Here is a 16,964-nt window from a genome sequence, read left to right as displayed (position 1 = left end):
GTGATGCGACAGGAATCGAGAGAGCGTGAATGAAGCGAAGCAAGAATCAAGAGCACACCGGGAGAAAGGGGGCGAAGAAGGGCTGTCGACACCAGGGAGCAACAGGCCTGGGATGTGATATGATGGTGCAGTGGATTGCGCGCGACCCGATCACGGCTGGAGAAGAAGGCGGAGAGAGGCTTTATCCACGCTATGCCGTTTCGGGGCAGGAGTGGCCGTGCCCGGCATCATGGTTTTTCCGGAGGGCGAGCCAGACGGTGACGACGTCATGATCTGATGGATCCGGCGGTGTAGATCCGTGTTTACGTGCATGCATGAATCAGGTACGGACATAACGATAGACATACTACTGGTTCAATATATTCATTACTATCTACTCGATACGTCCACTAATCACACCCCCGTAGCGTCCAGTCCAAGCGAGTCCTCTTCTAGTTGCCGCCATTGCGGGTGTTGGAACAACGGCTTCGCCTCGCCAACCTCTCTATTCGACATCCCCGTAGAACGCCCCCCCAAGCAAAGCAGCACATTCTCACCAAAATTCCCACACAACAAATCAAAGTCAGGGACGTCGGTACATGGTATGGCATGCAGCAACAGGAGGCGGAACGGAACAAGACATGGTTTTGAAATAGAACGGACAACTTGAATTTTGGATCTGCAAATGCGGCTGCTAGCAACCTCTTTTTTTTTTTCGGGATATGTGGCCTCCGTGTATGCCTCGATGCATCTGTCCATGTAGGATGATCCCTCCTAGTACTACTTACAACGCGGAGAAAACGAATAGCTGTCTCGGTTAGCCTCGTAGATAGGACCAAGAAAGACAGACAACTCACATTGTTGGTGGCCGCAATGGCAATGCTATCCTCATATGGATGCCAGCTCATGTGCAGGATCTTCTTGTTGAAGTCGATTTGATCGGCATCGGTCTCCTTCTTCATACGGCTTCCAGGGCCTGCCGGGCTGGTGGATCGAGAGCCGCTCTTCTTTCCGTTGGCGCCCTTGTTCATCGGGGTGGGCACGCCGACCTTCTTGGCCTTGAAAGCCGACTTGTCCGCCTGCAAGACGATCTCCGTCTCCTTGCTGGGTTCGGTGGGGTAGATCATAAAGTTGTTGTTGTAGCTGCCGGTCATGACATTCTCCGCATCGCCCGAGAACACCACCTCGAACTTGTCGAAGATGCTGTCGTTCTCGTACGTGTCGCACAGGCGAGGCCGCAGGTGCTCGTGGATCGGGATCGTCTTCACCGGCTGACGCTCCATGTTGACATCCCAGATTTTCACGGTCAGATAGTCACGGGACACGATGTACCGGCCGTCATTGGAGAATCGCACGTCAGAGATGGAGGAGATGATTTCGGAAAAGAAGGAGCGAGAGGAGGCGTCCTCTTCTTGTTCGAAGACTGCTGCAGATCAGCCAAGACTCGCTTCCTACGAGCGAGACGACGGGTACTCACGTTTGTGGTGCTCGTCGCACAAGGCGCGTTGCCGCATGTCGGCCAGTTTGATGGTACCCTTAGAGCTGGCATACATGAACCAATTGCAGCTCGTGGGGTGGAATTCGGCGGCGGTGATCACCTCCGTCAGTTCCTCCATGTTGGCCGGTTTGATATCGACAATGTTGAAGCTCTGGTCTTGAATGTTCAGGTTCCACAGGTTGATGCGAAGATCATCGCTGCTGATAAAGGTCTCCCCGTCGCTGTTCACGGAGATACTGTTGATATGATAGGCGTGTGCATTGGCGTACGTCCGGCGCGGTACGGCGGCGACGACGGTGTCGTGATGCGTCATCCGCGGCAGCTTCAAGGCGGAAGCGTCCTTGAATGATAGATGGGGGGCGCGTGGCGCCCCTCCGCCGCCAACGCCGGCGGGGGTGAGTTCGCTGGAGAGGTTGTTCTCGGCGACGACCTTCAGCGACTTGTCGAACACCTTCCACAACTTTATCGTCTTATCATTGGTCGAGAGGAGGAAATGGGAAGCATTTTGCCGTCTACACCATTTAATTTTGTTGATCTTCTCTTCGATCTCTAGGGATTTAAGATAGTCGAACTCCGGTTCGTGCGACTGAAATTCGGTGTGGAACTTATACTCGCAGGTTTTTTTCTAGGCGGCGGTTAGAACTGGGAGAGGTAGAGCCGGGGGGGTAATACCGTTTCGTTTCTCTCAAAGAGCACTACTCTCCCGCCCTTATCTCCCGTGGCCAGGTAGTTTCCGGTGTGATCGAACTCGACGGTGGAGATGATATCAGCTGGATGGAGTGTCAGTGAGGGAGATTCAGCGGACGATCCGCGAGATCCGACGAGACCATACCTTCTGTGATATCTTCCACGTCCCCTTTATCACCGAAGCATCTGCACAAGATTAGCTTGGCGATCGATGCATTTGATACCTTTTCCAAAACGCAAGAAAAGTTCTCCAGCGCAACGAGACAACCTTCATCGAGCATCTGCAGACAGGGAGACTCACTGTGTGAACTTCCAGGTAGGTGTACCTGGATCCCTGTCTACCATTTTCTATCAAAGTCCACCCTTGCCGGGGTAGTAACTCGACAACCAGGATCCACGGTCCGGGGAGTTGCTGGCGGGACAGAAGGAGAGCCCACTCTGGCAGTGCAGCGAGTCGTTTGGAGGGGGTGGATTGAAGGGTCTTTTGGGTCGATGATAGGCAGTTGAGCGGTGAAGATGGCGGCAAAAAACCGACGATCCAGTCCGCTCGAGGACGAGATCACGAGAGGTAATACGGAGGGGGAGAAATCCGGCGGGAATGAGAGACACGAAGGAGGGGGATAGCGACGTCAGACCAGGCTGATAAGAGGGATTCAGGTCAGTGGAGGAGCCTTCCAGGTCGGACACGACAACGGATGGGAACGAGGTGGAGTATGCGAGGCGGGGATGCGTCAGAAAGCCCGGGCGCGCACCCAGCGAGGAGGATCTGCTGAGTGAGGGAGAGAGACGAAAGAATGGGGGAAGATGAGGATGAGAGAAGAGAAGGTACTACCAGAGCAGGGCCACGGGAGGAGCCCATGAGGAGGGGAAGAGGTGAGATGACGAGGAGAAATTTGCAGAGGGGGGAGTGGAGTTGAGGAAGAAGGAAGGGATGGGGAGAGGAGGAGGAGAGAAGAAGTTGAAGAGACTCACCGTCGTGGAGATCGAGAGGAAGAAGCGGGATGGCGGAGGAGGAGATGGCGGTGGTGATGGAGGTAGTAGTTGGTGGTAGTTGGCGGTGGTGGTGGTGGTGGTAGTGGTGGGAGGCAGATGGTGGGGAGCTTCTTAGTCACTCGCCAACTGGACAGTGACATCAACATTTGCACCATATCGTACGGAGTACTAGGATGATGCTCCTTTGGTATAATACTGAAAGTGTTATATCTACAATCTATATTCCGTCAATTGTAAGATCCAAGGTATATCCTAACAAGCGAAAGATGAATTGTTCAGTCTGATCAGACACCAGTATATATCACGATATGGATACTCTCATCCTCGGTAGACCGAACATGCCTAGTACTTCTTAAGATACTACCTACCAGGAAGTATATAACCCACGACTACCTACACCCGTGCACCTACCTAGGTACCCTCCCTAGGGATATCTCCCGGATACATATGCACCACGATACTCCCCTATCACATGCTCCTAACCCTCCCGATCACCATCCTTTAGCCCGAACAACTATCCACCCAGTTTCCACCTCCAGCCTACTACACCATCTTCAACCTCCTCGTCACAACTCCCCAGCTACTATATCCTCCTCACCATGTCCGACCCTGTCCGGCCCAAGCGAGAGACTGACAAAGACCGCTCCAATCCCGCCAACCCTCCCCGCAATCCACCATCATCACCACCTCAACAACAACCACCACCCTCCCTCACCAGTCGCATCCAATCCTCCGCCGCAGGTCTCGCCCGGAACGCCCTCTCCAGCTCCTCCGCCGACACACACCTCCTCCCCGCCAACACCAACGGTAACACCAACACCGCCAAAGCCAGTCGCAGCGGGGCATCCTCCGCCCTCTCCGCCGCCCAGCAATACACCCACGAAACCTCCTCCTCTTCGTCCGCAGCCCATGCCTCCTCCTCTACCACCACCCCAGGCCCCTCCTTCCGCTCCAACACACACCACCCAGACACCCTCACCCTTCCAGCCCTAACCCCCTCCGAGTTCGAACACACCCCGATCGACCTCACCGACCCAACCCCAGTCCCAGTCGCAAACCCTACCCCACCAACAGCCAAAGGCAAAGGGAAGCAGCGCGCAACAACAACACCACCACCACCACTACAAATAAGCACCCCGGCCCCCAACGACGGCGCCGAAGTCGTCACCCTCCTCAACTCGCCGACCTTCTCCCCCGAATTCCCCGGCGAGGTCGACCCCCCCGAAACCGACCTCTCGGAGACCCTCACCGCAGCCGAGCTCCAAACGCTCGCGTCCTTCCGCCGCGATCCACCGCCCCGTCTCACCTCACTCAGCCTCGTCCCGGACATCGACTCCATCCTCGACAGCGCGGCGACCCCCGCGTCCGACGCCACTGCCCTCCGTGACGCCGTGATTGCTGGACTGCCCGGGGCGGCCGACTGGGTCGCGGTCGAGGAGCGCTACCACGACGAGGTGTGGGGATATCTGCGGCCGACGTTGGAGGCGGCGCGGAAGGAGATGGACGAGGGGACGCGGGGGCCGGACGGCGGCGCGGAGGGGCCAGCGGTGCGGCGGCTGAGGATGGTTCTGAAGCATATGCAGGGGTGATTTACGAGTATCTACGTAGAATGGAGCAGAGGCAAGGTATTACGGAGGTATGGACGGAGTAACATAGGACCTACGAATACCTTGGGTAGAATGTATATTATAATGGGAAAGCACGTGCAATCCTCTGGGCCGAGGTCGGACCGACCAAGAATGAACCGAAACACCAGTTGATACTAACTAACTCAATTTGAGTATCTTACATGACAATGGATGCTAAGGGTCTCGCCCGTCATAATAGCAATAAATCACAAATGAAAATAAGGGTATGTCTCAAAGCAAACGGCTGATTTTCTCTTCCCGAACGGCCCGTCTATTGCACAATCTAGATCTCTAGGGTGGGTGTCTGGCCCTTGACGCGGCCGATGACAATGTGGCCGGCGTACTTGGGGATGACCTCGTCATCGTGAAGCATCTCGAACTCTGCGCCGCGTTAGTAGACATTTCTCCAATCGGAGGATGAAACATACCTTCCGTAGCATCACGACCCATGAAGTTGAACAGGGCGTTGGCACCGCCAGGGTGCTCGTCCAGCCAGTTGGTCACATCCAGGACCACTCCCTTGACGACGATCCACAGATCGTCCTTTTTGTTGTGCTTGGCGACCTCCTCCATCGAGTACTCGGTCTCGGGGATCTCGAACTTCTTAGGGGCCTTGGGGGCCGAGGCAGCTGGGGCGGCGGGAGCAGCGGCAGCGGCAGCGGCAGCGGTGGGAGGAGCCGCGGCAACCTGAGGGCCGCTGGCGCCAGCCGCGGCGCCGTTCCACTCGACGGAGATCTTGCCGGGCGTGGCGGGGTCGATGTGCAGGGAGATCTGACCCAAACGCTGCTGGGCGGCGGAGGCTCCACCGGAGATCAGGTTCTGGAAGAGGTGCTGGCTGGCGCTGTCACCGGCCACGCGACCGTAGACAACGCAGCCCAGCAGCGATGAACCACCCAGACGGTTGGCACCGTGGACACCACCAGCCAATTCACCGCAGGCGTAGAGACCCTCGAAGGGCTTCTTCTCGGAGTTGAGGACCTGGGCGTGCTCGTTGATCTCGATACCACCCATGGTGAAGTGGAGGACAGGCTCCATGAGGGCGACGTGGAAGGTGTCGTCCACGTTGAAGGGCATGTTGTGGAAGAAACGCTTGTTCCAGGGGTCCTTCTTCTTGCCCTCGGCGATGAGGTTGTAGTCGTCGAAGGTCTTCTGGAGGGCGGCCTCGCCGCAGCCGATCTCCTTGGCGAGCTCCTTGCCGGTCATCTTGCGCATGAGACCACGGCCAGAGTAGTGGCGGGTGTGGAAGTCGAGGACATTGGAGGCCTTGCTGTTGAGCACGAGACGGATGGGCCACTTGCCCTTCTCCTTCTCCTTCCACATCTGGCCGGAGACGTAGTCACGGTGGCCCAGCTCATCGGAGAAGCGCTGACCGTCGGAGTTGAGGAGGAGACCACCCTCACCACGGAGGGCCTCGGCGGCCAGGAACTTGAACTTGGCGGTGGGGTCCTTGGGGTCGACGAGACCGGTGGGGTGGACCTGGACCTTGTCCATGTCGATGCCGTTGGCACCGATCTCCATGAGCATCTTCTGACCGTCACCGGTGGCGTGGGTACCGTTGGTGCTGGACAGACCGAAGGTGTCGGGACGGTGCTGCTGGAGGAGGGAGCCGTTGCCAAAATCGGCGGCGTAACCACCGGTGGCGAGGACGACGACACCATCGGCGGACTCGGACTGACCGTCGCGTTCGTAGGTGACACCGGTGACATGGTTACCGGTCTTGTTGATGGAGGTGACACGGGCCTTCTTCACGATCTGCACGCGGTGGGGCTCGGCCTCGGCGAGCTCTTCCAAGCGCTGCATCAAGGCATAGGTGATGGCCATACCGGGGAACTTCGCATCATGACCACGGTGTGTGCGGGGCTGGGAGTGACCACTAGCGGGGGTTAGTGGGGAGGACATGAGTTTGCGCTTGACAGACTTACCCCAGACGGGAGACGAGAGTGAGGTCGAGGTTGAAGACATCCTGCAGCCATTCGACGGCGGCGGCGGACTTGTAGGTCAGGACCTTGATGAGCTCGGGACGAGCCTTGTCACGAGCGGACTTGAGGGTATCTTCGTAGAAGGTCTTGACGCTGTCTTGGATGCCGAGGTCGACCTGGGTGCGAGTGAGGGCACCGTTGATACCGGAGGTGGCCTTGGTGGAGTTGCCACCGAAGAAAGCTGTAGGGGTTAGCCAGGGGCCGGTTTCAAAGGAGGGAGAGATGGAAAAATTACCTTGTTTATCGAGGACGAGGACGTTTCCACCGTTGAGATAGACGGTGTGGGCGGCACTGAGACCGGACACTGAGAGGAGAGGCAATGGTCAGCAAACGCGGGGAAATCTGGGGGAGGGTAGATCACGTACATCCACCACCGACGACGATGACGCGGGGAGGCGTAGCCATGATGAAGATGTAGAGGGGTGAGGTTGAAGAGAGAGAGCAACAGGAGATGAGTGGAGAGAGGAGGAAGAGAGAGGGAGAGAGAAGAGAAAGGAGATCTTAAAGCATGCGAGATCCGGGGGAGGGAAAGAGCGACTCCTCCTCTCAGAAGCCGATGGGGGCTTTTTCGGCCGAGGCAGTTACCCGTATGGTACCGCTTACCTAATGGGCGCCCTTAGTAACCCCTGATTGCACGGCCTCTGGTTTGTCCATGGGACTTCAGCGTTTGACATCATGCCCTCTCCAGACGCCCTCTTCACATGCTCGACGGTCATCTGCCAGTGGCAGGTCGTCGATTTCACATGCCGGAGGACAAATCAGGGCAGCGTGATTTCGAAATGACCCCAGGGGAGTTTACCAACGTTCTCTATGGAGCTTGGTCAGTGGGAGGTTTACCCCAGATTCGCCCAGTCGACCCAATTCCGTTCGGAATCGTCCAGCAGGTCGACGGAACACTGATGGAGATCGTATATTCCGACCGCCATACATACTTTTTCAGTACCTGTCGTAGTAAGGTACTGTACATAATCCCTGTCTGCCTGTCCCTTTTCAGCAAGTACCTCGGACCGAGTAGCGATGCCTGAGGTTGTTGACCCCCTGCACCAGGGTAGTATGTGTGGGACTATTCTATCAGCTTTCTATCAGCTGTTTCCGGCGACAAATATCTACTACCTACTATCTCTACTATGTATAGCTATATTCTAGATCTTACCTAGGACCTACTACCTCCTATAGATACAAATAATTACCTGTCCTGTATGTGGAAATACCGGTAAATGGTCACGTGCACATCCACCAATCACAATCGGGACATCTAATTCCGAGCTGACATCATCATCCGCCGTCCGTTTCCAGCAAGTCAATAGCCGACCTGTTTACTCGATCAACTTCGTTTCTCTCTCTCACTCACTCACTCACTCACACACACTCTCTCCCATTTTCTTTCACACAATCTCTCATCTACTACATCTTCTACATCCTACAACCATCTACCAAACAATCACATACAGAACATGTGTCTATTCAACTGATACCGAGATGCCGCTGGGCTCGGTCTATTTCCACCCGAGGCGCTGCGGACCGATCCCGACAGCCAACTCTATGCTATATACAATATACCGAACCGAACCCATCATGCGCCGTCATCCCTCATCAGTCCATCCAAGTCACACTCTTCGTCACCAGGAACTCCTCCAGCCCCTGCGCCGTATTAAACCGTCCCCACCCACTGTTCTTCACGCCACCATGCGGGAGCACCGGCTCGTCGTGGATCGTCATGCTGTTGATGTGGACGGCCCTAAACAAGTACCCGGATGATCAGCTCACTCTATCCCACTCGGCCGATAGCCCAGACAGAGGGTCACTTACCCAGATTGAATCTTCTTCGCCATCGCCAGCCCCTTCCGCAAATCCTCCGTAAACACCGCCGCCGACAGTCCATACCCACTGCTGTTCGCAATGCGGATCGCCTCCTCGTCGCTGCTCACCACCATGCACGCCGCCAGCGACGCAAACGCCTCCTCCTGCCACACCTTCATGTTCTCCTTGATGCCTCCCAGCAGCACCGGCGCCATGCGCACCCCCTCGCCCTTAGCCGTCGTCGCTGCCGTCTCCCCCGCCGGTCCGTGGATAACATGCGCACCTGCCGCCAACGCATCGGAGATGATACCCTCCACCCGCGTCTTGGACGCAGCACTGACCAAAGTCGGCGGCGGAGACGCCGGGTCGGCGTTGGTGCTGAGCGCGGCCTTGAGCGCCTCCATGAACCGGGGCGCAATGTCAGCGTGGACCAAGATCCGGTCGGTGGCCATGCAGATCTGGCCAGACTATCCGTTCGTCAGTATGCCCCACACAAATCCACGACTATAACACCCGAAAGCAGGTAAGGAGACGTACGTTGAGATACGCGCCTCCGAGCACGGCCTTGACGGCCGTCTCGAGGTTCGCGTCCGCACACACAATCGAGCTGTTCTTCCCGCCCAGCTCCATCAAGCACGGCTTGAGATTCTGCCCGCAGGTGCGCGCGATCTGGCGCCCCACGGCCGTGCTGCCTGTGAAGTTAACCTTGCGGACGGCCTCGTGCTCGATCATGGCATTGACGACGGCCGGGGCGTCCTTCGGCGGACACGAGATCAGGTTGAGACAGCCGGCGGGGAGGCCGGCATCGGCAAAGGCGCGGGCAAGCGCCCAGTACGAGCAGGGCGAGAGCTCGGAGGACTTGAGGATGGTGGTGTTACCGGCGGCGAGGGCGCAGGCGGCGGAACGGACGCCGAAGACGTAGGGGGCGTTCCTGCGGGTAGCATGCATAAGTAAAAGCTAAAAGCTAAAAGCAACCCAGGACGAAAAGAACACAAGGGGTAACGTACCACGGCACCAGGCCCAGAATCACTCCCATCGGCTCCTTGTAGACAATGGCGCTCTGGCCCTCCTCCTCGACGACGGGGACACTCCCGCAGATGGAGGTGATGCGGCCGGCGATGTCGCGCAGCATGCGGATGCCCAGCGGCACGATGAAGCCCTGCGACGCCCCGACGTCGGCCCCCATCTCGGTGCGCATGAACTCGGCATTCTGCTCCAGGCGGCTCTCGAGGATGTCGGCGGCTTTCAGGAGGATGTCGCGACGGACGGTGGGTTTGGTCTGTGACCAGGCGGGGAATGCGGCGTCGGCAGCCTCGACGGCGCGGATGGCATCCTGCGGAGTGGCGGCGGCAGTGGCCCAGCAGCGCTCGTTGGTATAGGGACTGATGACATCAAAGGTCGGGCCAGGCACTTCCTCCTTGCCGTCGATAATGAGGGGAATAACTTCGGGGCGAGCAGCCATGCTGGGTGTGTATTGGGGGGGGGATTGTACGGTGTAGAGTACTCCGTAGTATACTGTGTACGGAAACGATGACGACGCAGGAGGACTAGACTACGATGTGAGGAATCTGTAATTTGGTGGCTCACTTAATAATACAATTCTAAGACTAAGTTAACTTTTATCCCAGTTGGTATGAAATCTTCTCCAACCCCCACTACGCGTGCGAGGATAGAATGATAAGATGCTGAGCCAAATATCCACTCCGAGCCCCTCAGCAGTTACATCAAACAGACTATTGGAAAGCTAAGACCTGCATAAAGGAGGGGGTACCTGCATAAGTCCGTCGGTGCAAAAGGGGCTGCTGCATAGATATGAACAGTTTACTGCGTCCTGCGTACCCCTGAGGCCGATATTTACTACCAGATGTCAACCAGACCAGGAGAGAAACTATCGACACCCGAGCCCTTTGGCAGCGTCAATCACGAACCTTGGGAGTGTCTGACAAGAGGTAATCCGTTTGGTTGTGTTCATCCCTAGCATGTTAAACTCTTAACCTTTCCAGTATCTCACTCGTCGATCTGTCTGCTTCTTCCATGGTTCTCCCCTCCAATAGCCCAGTCCCGGAGGGGCATTGGCATGATTTTTTTTTTGGCTCTAGCCGCGCTGATGGATGAACTGGGGCCAATATAGACCCGATATCCAACGAGAAGTTCATCTGTTCAGACCGCCAAGTGCTGATTATCAATAATCGGCTCCACCCGGGCTATCGGTGGAGAGCAGCATGTCTGGATGCACAAATCATACCCCTCCCTCCGATCCATGACAGCAAGCACGGCTGAGCAAGAGGGAAAGAGTTGCAGACATAGTCCCCATCTTCTGTCTCCAATGCTGAGATCCTGTTCGCTTACGGCTGGCCACATGGGGTCACCACAGCTGCAGGGGTACCTGAAGGGAAAGGGGTTGCTCGCTGATATACCGAGCCACTATTGATCCTGCTGCAGATCCCGAGTCTTCGCGTGCTGGAAAGGAGGGGAGAGCACGGCAGAAGGAGAGCCGATGGTTGCTCGTGCTTCGGTTCCATTCTTTGGCATTTCCTGTTTGGATGCGAATCGCGTTCGCCAGCGAAGCGTACTATGTGCGTACGGAGCCGCCGTAGGCTCAAAAGCTGACCCTGAGCAAATCACAGCCATCAGCCGAAAAGTCATTGTATCATACTGGAGAGTTCTCCCAGAATAGCAGGCAGACCGGGAAGTCTTCAAGTTTGAGGTTAATTGGAAGTCTACCGGATTGTTGACCCATGGCTCGACGACGGCAGGTTACATCCCGTAATTCCGGTTCCCTGGCAGCTGGGAGAGTTCCCAAGATATTGAAGCAGCAAGAATGCCAGTCTTGACTGCAGACTCCTCGCCAAACTAATACCAATAGTCTGTCTATCACCGTGAGAGTTCGCACCATCAGGATCGTCCCTGGTCGACTGGGGCCGTCCTTGCCACGAGGTGCGCATTTTTTTTTATCTTAGCGTCGCCTTGCGCTTCCAAATCAGATCGTGCGAAGGCTTGGTCTTATGTCATTGTTTGAACTTTGATGGGAATCCCCACTGGCGATCGTACGTGGTCCATGGACCTGGTCGGCCAGCCGTGCCCTACTCGCAGCTCGCCATGGGAAGTTCGAACCCCATATCCGCAGGTTGATTGCTCCGTTGGACCAGAGACCCATCCGCATGTGCCGTTTGCTCCATTGGTCACCGTCGGAGAAAGGGACGTAGCCATGTGGTAGGTAGTACTACATATTGTGACAAGCCCTCTGGGTCTTCTCCTTTCTCCAAGATTCCCATCTTCCTCCAGTGAGTGCGTACGACCTCCTCCCCAGTTGTAGCAGTGGTCTGCTACTCTAGCTGGAGCTTTCATTCCATCCCATCCTTTCCTAATATCTTATCTTTGTTTACTCCTATGGCTGTGGGGAGATTTTATTCTAACGCCACACCCACAACTCTCGCTTGTATATAACATTTATTCGACATTGCCCTTCCTTATCTACACCCATACACACCTGTCGTTCCTTCAAAATGGTCCTTACTTCCAGAGGAGGCGAGATTATCGCCATTGTCACCGTCCTGGTTGGCGTCTCCTTTATTGCCACCATCCTTCGCGCGTGGGCTCGACTGAAACGACGAGTCCCCTTCGGCATGGACGACTATCTATGCTTTGTGGCCATGGTCCTGCTGCTTGCCATGGAGATTGAGCTTGTATTATGTGAGTCTACTGAGTCCCACCGCTCTGACCAGCTCTAACCAACGCAGGGGTCACCATCGGAGGCAACGGAGCCCACATGAAAGAGCTGGACGTCAACACTCTGATGAACTTCTCCAAGGTACGAGCAGAGCACCCTCATGTCCCCTGCAAGACCCCTCTAATAGCGGGTAGATCTTCCTGGCAAACCAGTTCACCTATTTTGTGCTCTGTCCCGCCATCAAGATCTCCATCATCTGCTTCTACCGCCGGCTCTTCACCATGAAGCCCTTCCAGTGGGTGACCTTTGGCCTCAACACGCTGATCGGGCTCTGGGGCGCGGCCATCTTCCTGGCCTGCGCGCTGCAGTGCCGGCCACTGAAAGCCTACTGGGACAAGAGCATCGAAGGCCACTGCTTCAATCAGAACACGTTCTTCATCGTGAACCAGGCCTTCAACGTGGTCATGGACTTTGTCATCCTGGCGCTGCCCGTGCCCATGATCTGGGGGCTGCAGCGCGCCTGGCAGGACAAGCTGGCGCTGAACGGCGTGTTCGCCCTGGGTGCCTTCGTCTGCTTCGCCAGTATCTACCGCATCGTCGTGCTCTTCTGGATCAACCCGGCCGACACGACCTACACCGTCTACCAGGCCACGCTCTGGACGCACGTCGAGCCCTCCATCGGTCTCATCTGCGCCTGTCTGCCCATCATCCGCGGCCTCTTCCCCCGGCTCAAGCTCGCCAGCGCCCGCCGCTACACCAAGAACCCCTACTACATCAACACCGACCTCAGCACCTCCCACTTCGGCATGTCCAGCCCCAAGTCCCCGGCCTCCGAGTACTTCAAGATGGAGGAGGGCATCTCCCGCGCCACCAGCGAGAGCACCACCTTGCCCGTCTCGCCCGGCGCCAACACCCACCTGGGTCCCATGGACATCACCGTGCGCACCGACATCCAGATCCAGCAGGATGCGGCCTCCATCAAGTCGCACACTTGAGGCGTTTACCCCTCTCCATCATCCTGATCTGTTTCTCCCCTTAACGAGCCTCCACGGCCGTTCCCCGCCTCCCCGGCGATCTTGGGCGACTGCTGAAATGCATCTCCCTCGCCGAGTCGGACCCGGGCATGCCTCGACATGCTATCCTCCGTCCGCGGGCGACAGTCACAACCGCTCGCGGCGCAGGCCGCACAGCGCGGGGCGCTCGCCGGCGCCCCGAAAGCTACCTACGCTTTTCGACCTCTCGCTCGATAAATTCTCATTGCATCTACACTACCGTTGTGTCGCGATTAGCGTGCATTTCCCCGCGTTAGAGCAATAGCATAGAACTAGAGAACCACCATCACTAATACCAAGCCGAACATTTCATTAGTCAATTCGTATCATGCTATCTATCTAGTTCATAATTCATGCCCGTAGCGATCACCGGACCGTCTGCGCCGCAAACTCCTACACACGCGCACTCGTCAGCCTGCACACCGGGAAGAACGACAAAGAGAAGCTAACGTACCGGGAAAGCATCCGTAATGCTCGTCGCGACGCGCTCCACGTCCTCCGCGAGCCCTTGCACGCCGGCGTCCCACTGGCGGATATGGCGGCTGGCGGGGGTGGTCGCGGCGAAGACGATGACGCCGTCGATCTGGTCGATGGTGCCGGCGAGACGCCCCTGCTCGACCATGCGGGCGGCGTAGGCCTCGGCCTTCTCGGCGGCGGACAGGTCGGGGCTGGGATGCAGGCCGAGGATGGCGGCCAGGGCGTCGGTGGTGATGTTTTCGTAGAGCTTGCTGGCGGCGACGAGGTTATGCTCGACGACGGCCTTGTCGAGGACGGTGGAGCCGTCGGCGGTGACGGCGAGCTGGTGGGGGGCGAGGCGCTCGGCGAAGGCGGCGACCTCAGCCGGGGTGAGCAGACGGTCGAGGAACATCTTCTCGAGGATGGCGAACTCGTCGACGGAGGTGGCGCGGTCGTCCTTGTAGAGGGTCGCGAGGATGCGGGAGCGCTGGGGGCCGGCGGGCCCGAGGACGGCGCAGCGGATGGCGGCGGCGAGGGCCTGCAGCCGGTCGGCGTCGTCGACGCCGGCGGCCAGGCTGACGGTGAAGTACTCCTGGGAGGCGTCGAGGAAGCGGCGGCGGGCGTCGAGGATGCGGGCCTGCGAGAGGCGGAAGTGCAGCTTGAGCTCGTGGTCGTCGATCTGGCTGGGGAGGTTCTTGATGCGGTTGAGGAAGGCCTCAGCGCTGGTCGTGTCGTCCTCCTCGAGGTACAGGCGCACGATGCGGATCCAGAGGCGCACCTTGGCCGCGTCCGACACCAGCCGCTGCGAGCTGTCGATGTGGATGCCCTGCAGGGCGCGCGCCGCCGCGATGTACTCCTCCTGGGACTCGTATGCGTCGGCGAGGAGCTCGCGGAGCTGGGCGTCTTGCTCCTCGACCGAGGTCGAGCGGGACTGCAGGAGCGTGACGGCGTGCTGGCCGACGGTGATCTGGGTGTCAGGCGGGAGTTTGCGCAGCACGCCGATGAAGGAGTCGAGGATGGGACGGGCGGAGACAATGCTGATGTCTTCGTTCAGCACGGAGTCGAGGTAGAAGATGAGGTCCTGGGCGAGGTGGTCGGCGGCGCTGGTCGAGACGAGCTCAGAGAGGAGCTGGTCGTACCGCTGGAGTTTGTTTTGGGGATTGGAGGAGGCCTCAATGTCCGCGAGGGCGGCGGTGATTTTCTGAGACGCCATTTTTATTGGGGGGAGGGAGGAGGAAGGGTGTATGCCATGGGAGATGGAGATGCGGAGATGAAGGTGAAGTTGAAGTTGGATGACGATGTGCTTATCGATAAGCCGCAACTTGTCTGCACACATGACCAGACAGCTACGAGTATAGTACGTTGCATATTATGATATATAGTTTGAATTATCATATTCGATCAGGTTATTGATTACTTTAAAGTATTTATACACGTCGTCTTAAGTGGAACAGTGGTTGCTGGACCAGTGCCAGAGATCATTCAATTCGATTACTCTGGTACATAACGAGCCAACAGTACAAGGTGTCTACATGCAGAGTGTATACCTAGGTATACCCTAGGGGATCTACCCCTATATCCACCTAGATATCCTCTTACATGTTCTTTCGTGCTGTGCTCGTAGATCTACTTGACGATGGAGTCACGTGATTCCATGTCCCACCGCCTTCCCTCTTCCGCGCGGTCTTCCTCCTCTCATCACGTCACTTCCTTCTCTCGACCATCGCCATCTCCTCCCTCCTTGTGGTGACTCTTCTCTGGGAGGTTTCCCATTTCCCGCTGTATATTCGCTGTCTACACCATGGTCCCCCAGGTCAAGCAGGATCCGGATGCCGCCACGCCGTACATCAAAACGGACCCCGACGACAAAGATACAGTACTCGCCGATATCGACGATGAAGACCTCTACGAAGATGCCGGAGACCTGGACTTCTCTAGTGCCGGCCAGAATGTGTGGCTTTCGCGACTTCCGCGGTCGTTGTGGGAATACTGGTCCAAACTGGACGACGATGAAGAGATTCAGATTGGAACGATTCGCATTGAGGGCCCTCCAAATGATATAAAGCGGGTATGCTGTGATTCTCGTCCATCTCCTCAATGGTTGCTTGCATCTGGCACCAGATCATGCTAACCCACACTAGGTCAGCTTGCGACTCAACGAACGAGAAGACAACCAGGACCTCCCGAAGGACTACCTCCTCCAGCGCCAAACCATCAACAATGAGAACATATCCCACTCCACGCAGAACACATATGTCTTCACGGAAAAGGACGTCCCGGGGCACGAAAACCGGATGGTGGTTTTCGGCGAGGCGCGTTCGGCGCTCTATGAATCCATGAAGCGCGATGCGCGCAAAAAGGAGCGCCGGAAGAAGTGGGAGCCGTATGTGCGGAAGACCGTTCCCAGTATGTATCCCTCCGCTTTCCTAGCCTCCTGGCCCCTGCTTACCTGACCCAGAACAAACGGCTCTTGTGGGGAGTGTCGGTGAGGAGTTCAACTGTCTCCCCGTCGAAAATGAAGAATTCCAAAGACTGTCGGAGAAGAAGGCGCTGGAGGCGCTGAAGCCAAAGCGGGAGACGGTCTTCATCGACAAAGTTCCGGGCAAGCTCCTCCAGCCCAGAAACGCCCTCCCAGGAGAAAAGAGCTCATTTGTGGTGCGTATCGTCTGGTCGTCCTCTCCTTTCAACCGTTTGTCCGTAGGCTGACATCCTCCAGCAAGCGACGAGACCCGCGAAGCTCAAGCCCCAGGAGAACAAGACCACCCGTATGCCGCAGAACGAGCTCCTGGATCTTATCTACCAGTGCTTCCGCGAATACAAATACTGGCCTTTTAAGACGCTCCGGGCGCGGCTGCGACAACCTGAAGCGTATCTCAAACAGACACTGGAGATGGTGGCGCATCTGGTCAAGTCCGGTGACTTTGCCATGACGTGGGAGCTCAAACCCGAAGCCCGGGAGAGTAACTATCAGAACGCGCTAGCGTACGGCGACGCAAAGGAGGAGCTTCCTCCCGGCATGGACTACAACTTCGACGAGGGCTCCGAGGAGGATGCCACCCCGTCGGGGATGATGACTGATAATGACGAAGGGCAGTTTGAGAATGTGGTCTAATCTCGCATACACGGTTCTGGCGTTACCTTGGGTTGGATACAATACAAGCGGTTGGACTAGTCTATAGCTATCAAATACATTGTACGGTTTCCTACATTTCCATCGCCGAC

At 57.0% G+C, this 16,964-nt stretch overlaps 8 protein-coding genes across 8 annotated transcripts; 3 read left to right on the top strand and 5 right to left on the bottom strand.

The window, feature by feature from the left end:
• Positions 1-332: 332 nt before the first annotated feature.
• On the bottom strand, positions 333-859 carry BDV59DRAFT_186648 (uncharacterized protein). The gene has a single exon (XM_073691059.1). The coding sequence runs from the start codon at positions 736-738 to the stop codon at positions 394-396; it is 345 nt and encodes a 114-aa protein (XP_073544087.1). The 5' UTR covers positions 739-859; the 3' UTR covers positions 333-393.
• On the bottom strand, positions 333-3,227 carry BDV59DRAFT_186645 (protein phosphatase 2A regulatory subunit CDC55). The gene is made up of 7 exons (XM_073691058.1): positions 3,137-3,227; positions 2,466-2,803; positions 2,310-2,350; positions 2,150-2,247; positions 1,457-2,102; positions 837-1,402; positions 333-787 (listed from the first exon to the last, which is right to left on the bottom strand). Exons 2-7 carry the CDS (start codon positions 2,507-2,509, stop codon positions 764-766), a joined length of 1,419 nt encoding a protein of 472 aa, XP_073544086.1. The 5' UTR covers positions 2,510-2,803; positions 3,137-3,227; the 3' UTR covers positions 333-763.
• A 360-nt stretch (positions 3,228-3,587) lies between these two features.
• BDV59DRAFT_118737 (uncharacterized protein) lies at positions 3,588-4,911 on the top strand. Its single transcript, XM_073686755.1, has one exon. It carries the CDS (start codon positions 3,757-3,759, stop codon positions 4,744-4,746), a length of 990 nt encoding a protein of 329 aa, XP_073544085.1. The 5' UTR covers positions 3,588-3,756; the 3' UTR covers positions 4,747-4,911.
• osm1 (putative fumarate reductase Osm1) lies at positions 4,908-7,317 on the bottom strand. Its single transcript, XM_073686754.1, has 5 exons — positions 7,130-7,317; positions 7,000-7,068; positions 6,708-6,945; positions 5,214-6,658; positions 4,908-5,166 (listed from the first exon to the last, which is right to left on the bottom strand). The coding sequence occupies exons 1-5, from the start codon at positions 7,167-7,169 to the stop codon at positions 5,069-5,071; spliced, it is 1,890 nt and encodes a 629-aa protein (XP_073544084.1). The 5' UTR covers positions 7,170-7,317; the 3' UTR covers positions 4,908-5,068.
• Positions 7,318-7,522: 205 nt separating this feature from the next.
• Positions 7,523-10,026, bottom strand: BDV59DRAFT_205311 (aldehyde dehydrogenase; the record flags this gene model as incomplete). The annotated part of the gene is made up of 5 exons (XM_073694618.1): positions 7,523-7,572; positions 8,378-8,502; positions 8,574-9,031; positions 9,102-9,495; positions 9,572-10,026. The coding sequence occupies 5 exons, from the start codon at positions 10,024-10,026 to the stop codon at positions 7,523-7,525; spliced, it is 1,482 nt and encodes a 493-aa protein (XP_073544083.1).
• Positions 10,027-11,765: 1,739 nt separating this feature from the next.
• On the top strand, positions 11,766-13,249 carry BDV59DRAFT_118636 (uncharacterized protein). The gene is made up of 3 exons (XM_073686753.1): positions 11,766-12,257; positions 12,305-12,375; positions 12,429-13,249. Exons 1-3 carry the CDS (start codon positions 12,071-12,073, stop codon positions 13,227-13,229), a joined length of 1,059 nt encoding a protein of 352 aa, XP_073544082.1. The 5' UTR covers positions 11,766-12,070; the 3' UTR covers positions 13,230-13,249.
• Positions 13,250-13,524: 275 nt separating this feature from the next.
• On the bottom strand, positions 13,525-15,004 carry BDV59DRAFT_210375 (uncharacterized protein). Its single transcript, XM_073695588.1, has 2 exons — positions 13,741-15,004; positions 13,525-13,679 (listed from the first exon to the last, which is right to left on the bottom strand). The coding sequence occupies exons 1-2, from the start codon at positions 14,953-14,955 to the stop codon at positions 13,653-13,655; spliced, it is 1,242 nt and encodes a 413-aa protein (XP_073544081.1). The 5' UTR covers positions 14,956-15,004; the 3' UTR covers positions 13,525-13,652.
• Positions 15,005-15,451: 447 nt separating this feature from the next.
• BDV59DRAFT_186630 (transcription factor IIF subunit TFG2) lies at positions 15,452-16,948 on the top strand. The gene is made up of 4 exons (XM_073691057.1): positions 15,452-15,810; positions 15,884-16,148; positions 16,201-16,397; positions 16,459-16,948. Exons 1-4 carry the CDS (start codon positions 15,544-15,546, stop codon positions 16,852-16,854), a joined length of 1,125 nt encoding a protein of 374 aa, XP_073544080.1. The 5' UTR covers positions 15,452-15,543; the 3' UTR covers positions 16,855-16,948.
• The last annotated feature ends 16 nt before the right edge of the window (positions 16,949-16,964 follow it).

Source organism: Aspergillus ambiguus (assembly GCF_047715705.1).
Source record: "Aspergillus ambiguus strain CBS 117.58 unplaced genomic scaffold BDV59scaffold_43, whole genome shotgun sequence".
Classification (NCBI taxonomy): Eukaryota; Fungi; Ascomycota; class Eurotiomycetes; order Eurotiales; family Aspergillaceae; genus Aspergillus; species Aspergillus ambiguus.
The sequence above is the reverse complement of the archived record's forward strand: the minus strand, read 5'-3'. Positions and strand labels throughout refer to the sequence as shown.